The sequence below is a fragment of the Elephantulus edwardii genome, unplaced genomic scaffold (genome assembly GCF_000299155.1).
Source record: "Elephantulus edwardii isolate Elephantulus edwardi_28Jun2011 unplaced genomic scaffold, EleEdw1.0 scaffold00086, whole genome shotgun sequence".
NCBI lineage: Eukaryota > Metazoa > Chordata > Mammalia > Macroscelidea > Macroscelididae > Elephantulus > Elephantulus edwardii.
Genome location: NW_006399836.1, coordinates 4,690,941 through 4,695,183, shown reverse-complemented (window position 1 = coordinate 4,695,183; position 4,243 = coordinate 4,690,941). Strand labels below are relative to the sequence as shown.

At 41.0% G+C, this 4,243-nt stretch overlaps 1 protein-coding gene across 1 annotated transcript in view; it reads right to left on the bottom strand.

Moving 5' to 3' along the window:
- Window positions 1–3,930, bottom strand: part of MKL1 (megakaryoblastic leukemia (translocation) 1) — a gene marked incomplete at its 5' end in the record, with an annotated part of 243,175 nt that extends 239,245 nt beyond the window's left edge. The window contains 2 exons of the mRNA XM_006890098.1: window positions 1,510–1,773; window positions 3,909–3,930. Coding sequence (XP_006890160.1) covers window positions 1,510–1,773; window positions 3,909–3,930 — 286 coding nt within the window. The remainder of the gene's footprint in view (window positions 1–1,509; window positions 1,774–3,908) is intronic.
- Between the last annotated feature and the right edge of the window lie 313 nt (window positions 3,931–4,243).

Below are 4,243 nucleotides of genomic sequence, written 5' to 3'. Positions count from 1 at the left end.
GAACAAATAGATTTGTCCTAGAGAGAGTGAGACCAGGCTGGTCCTTGGAGGCAAGGATTCTGAAGCTTCATTTGACATACTTTGCACATATTGCAAGGAGGGATCAGTCCTTGGAGAGTGACGTCATGCTTGGGAGGGTGGAGGGACAGTGCAAGAAAGGAAGACTCTTAATGAGATGGATTGATTCAGTGACTGGTGTTAATGGAGTGTGTCAGAGACGGTAAGATTGGCACAGGATAGAGCATGGCTTAGGGCTGTTGTACATATAGGGTCACAATGAGTCACAGGCAACTCATGGCACATAACAACAATAATTCCTAATTTAAGAATTTGCAGGTAAATCAGTCTAGGTTCACAGCTGTTCTTACTTACCTTTACTTTAGTACAAGAGGGAAACTCTAGTGGCACAGCCTGTAGAGATATGTGCTGCTAACACAAAGATACACATCTGTAGCACTTTTAATCTACCAGCATCTCCACAAGACAGAGATGACCAGTCTTCTCCCATTGTAATTAGTAGCCTCAAAACTCCAAGAGAGTGGGGGCGGGAGGACTGGGCGGGGAGAGAAGTGCAGCAATGAATGAACGGAAATCCAAAATTTCTGTAAATGCTCATTAAAATTATTAAAAAAAAATCCAACAGAGGGTCATTAAGGAATCAGAGCTGACCTAAAGGCAATGACTTTTAGTGCAAGAAAAGGAGTCCTGATGGCAATGGGTTACATGCTTACTGAAAACTGGAATTCATCAGTCACTTCTCAAAGGAAAGATAAGGCATTCTTCTTCCCTTAAAACTGACAGACCCAGAACTCAATGAAGGCTCATTTGGAGTCAGACTTAACTTCATGGCAATGGACTTGGTTTTGATGGGGGGGGGGGGCGAGAAAAGAGAAAAAGAAAAACCCACCCTTAAAGACTTTACAGTGATTTTAAAACTGTACTTGCAGGGGAGCTCTGGTGGCCTAGTGGCAAAGAGCTGCAACTACAATCCCAGAGCCGCAAGGTTTGAATCCACCAGATGCTCTGCCGGGGAAGGAGGGACAATCTCCTCCTGTACCAGTCAGATCTGATTTGACCGTACATGCACACAAAAATAATAAAATTTAAAAAAAAAACCACAAAACTGTACTTGCAGCAAGTCAAAGTGACTGTTACAGTAGGCTGTAAAGATTTTGTTACAGAAGAGGTTCAATTGTTTCAAAGGGAGGGCAAATTTAAATAAGAATGAAAGGGCAAATAAGAGCAATACTTAAGTCAGTCAGTAACTAGAGACAGCCTTATTTATTGGTTGTTAACTCAGTATTTGCTTAATAGAGCTATGGAAGGGATAGAATAGGCAAAGCACAGCAGTAGAAAGACAAGTAAGAAAGTAGGAAGGACATGATGGGTTTAGAGCTATCACCTAAATTTATCACAACTATAAAGTAACGAAATTAAGTGAAGATCTAATACATAAATATGAAGACTATGGGCAAAATCAGGCAATGTAATAATTCCATATCCGCTCACCATTCTTTCGCTCACTAAGTGGAGGCAAATTGGGATTCCTTCCCGGGTGGAGGCCAAGGGTTAGCTCGGGCTGCAGGGAGAGCTCCTGCAGTTCATTGGCAACAGCTTCGCTCTGAGGGCTGGGTGCTGCAGACAGGGACACCAACACTGGTTCATCATCATTTTCGCCAGCCCCTCCTCCGTCCAGCCCATTCACAGCAATGACGGAAGGGGGCAGGCACACCACACTGGAGAAATCCACTTTGGCTTTCGTGATGGCAACCTAGAAATGGAAAAAGAGATAAAAAATTTAGATGTCACCATGAAGGGACTCCTCCACTGAATCTGTACTGACAAATGATACTATATTCTATTGGCAAACTATTGTGATCCTTAAAGGTTTTTTATACAGTAAATTACAATCATTATTAAGTTAATATTTACTATGTTTCATCTTGCTTGGATCTACATTCAGCACTCTTGGAACCAGCAGCCAGAAAATCAAAATACATATTGCACTAGGAAAGCAGTGTTAGGGACCTCCTTGAAGTGTAGCAGAGCAAAAGATGTCAGTTTGAAGACTGAGGTGCACCACATCCAAACCATGATCTTTTCAATTACTAGATATGCATCTGAAAGTTGGGTAGTGAATAAGGATGACAGAAGAAGAATCGATGCCTCTGAATTGCAATGCTGGAGTAGAGTACTGAATATCCTACGGAAAGCCAAAAGAACCAACCAGTACATTTGTAAAAGATGCAGTGAGGGTGCTGCTAAGAGGCAAAGGTAGTGCAAATTCATTATGCATACTCCGGGTATGTGGTTACTAGGGGCCAGTCCCTGGAAAAGGACATCATCCTGGGAAAGGTAGAGGGTCAGTACAGGAGGGAAAGACCCTCAACAAGGCAGACTGACAAAGTGCTGTAACAGTAGATGGCACAGGATAGGTCAGGTTTCAGAGCCACTGTTCATAGGGTTTCTGTAAATCACAGTTAACTCAACAGCACTTAACAACAATGCTCACAGAAGGGGAGCTCTGGTGGCCTAGGGGTAAGGCATTGCACTGCCATCTCAAAGGTACACAACTATAATTCAGCAGCTGCTCCATCAGAGAAAGATGAGCAATTCCTCCACTGAAATTTACAGTCTCTGAAAACCCAAGGAGTGTAAAAAAATGACTTGGTTCTGCCTTGATGGTACATAACAACAACATGCTAAGAAAATGCATAAGCCTAGAGTACTGTCCTCAAATAGATCACTCAGTGAGATCAACAAATGAAGGAAGAACCCAGGCAGAACAAAGACACAGGTGGTGTAATGGGATAAAAGAAAATGGTGGTCAAGGAGACACAGGTACAAAATAAAGAGTACCTTGAGAAATAACATTTAATGAGTATCACACGACACTACAGTACCATATTATACTAAAATGATCATGGGGAGAAGTCTTTAAAGAAAACCACTGAAAAGCCATTTTATCTCTACATGAATATAGAGATGTCAGTATGAGGTTGTACTGGTGGTATACTGGGTGGGTGCTGCAAACTCATAATGCATTGCCTCTCTTGTAGTTCAAACCCACCAGAAGCACTGGAGAAGAAAGATGGGCAATCTCCTCCTATGTGATTTACAGCCTATGAAAACCCACTGGAGAGTCTATGAATCAGTTCTGACTCAATGGCAAGTAAGTGCAATTTGGTGATTAATATTAGCCCAAGTATTTTCATCTATAACGAAAAAGGATGACAGAAGAAAAACTGATGCTGTAGTGTTAGAGAAGAATATTGAATAGTCCATGGACTGCCAAAAGAACAAGCAGATATGTCTTAGGAAAACTGAAGCCTGGAAATTTCTTGAAGGCAAAGATGGCAAAACTTTGTCTCACATACATTGGGCATGTTGCTAGGAGAGGCTGTTCTTTGGAGCAGGCTGGTGAGGCAGAGGTCAGAGAGAGGAACTTTTTGGTCCAATGCAAATTTTAGAGTCTCTTCTAACATTCATATTGATCTTTACTTTCTTTCCTATCATAGTAATGAGCTGTAACCTTCTCTTTGGATGATGCTCCGGATGTCATTCCACAACTTGGCTGGTCTTTGACCATTAGTGTTTAATGCATCAAATCTATTCTTGAGATGGCTTTTAAGTTCAACTGGGATATATTCAAGGTTGAATTTTGATTCTTGTAGACTTTTTAAAATATTCTTCACACTCAATTTGAACTTATATATGATTAGTTGATAGGGTGTTCCACAGTCAGCCCCTGGCTTTGCCTTGACAACTAATACTGAGTTTCTCCAACATCCTTCCACTGATGTAATCAACCTTATTCGTGTGTAATCCATCAGGTGAGGTCCATGTCTTACCGTAATTTAATTTTTTAAAATTAGGCGTAATTTATTTTCAGAGTTTCTCTAAGCAAATTGATGAAATACCAATTGACATATGATAGCAAACAGACACTGTCCTGGACTTACTAGGTTATGCCAAGATATCTAGAGGACAACTACATGGCCAACTGACTGGAAGAGACCTAATATATAATCCAATCTAAAAATAAATGGGACTCAACAGAGAGCAAAATGATTGAACAATATCACTAATACCACACGTAAGCAAGATCCAAGTGAAAATTATCCAGAAATGACTAGCACAGTACATCAGCAGAGAACTGTCAGATGTGTAGGCTGGGTTTACAAAAGGCCGTGGCACTAGTGACATCACAGTCAATGTTAGATAGATCTTGGCTGAAAGCAAA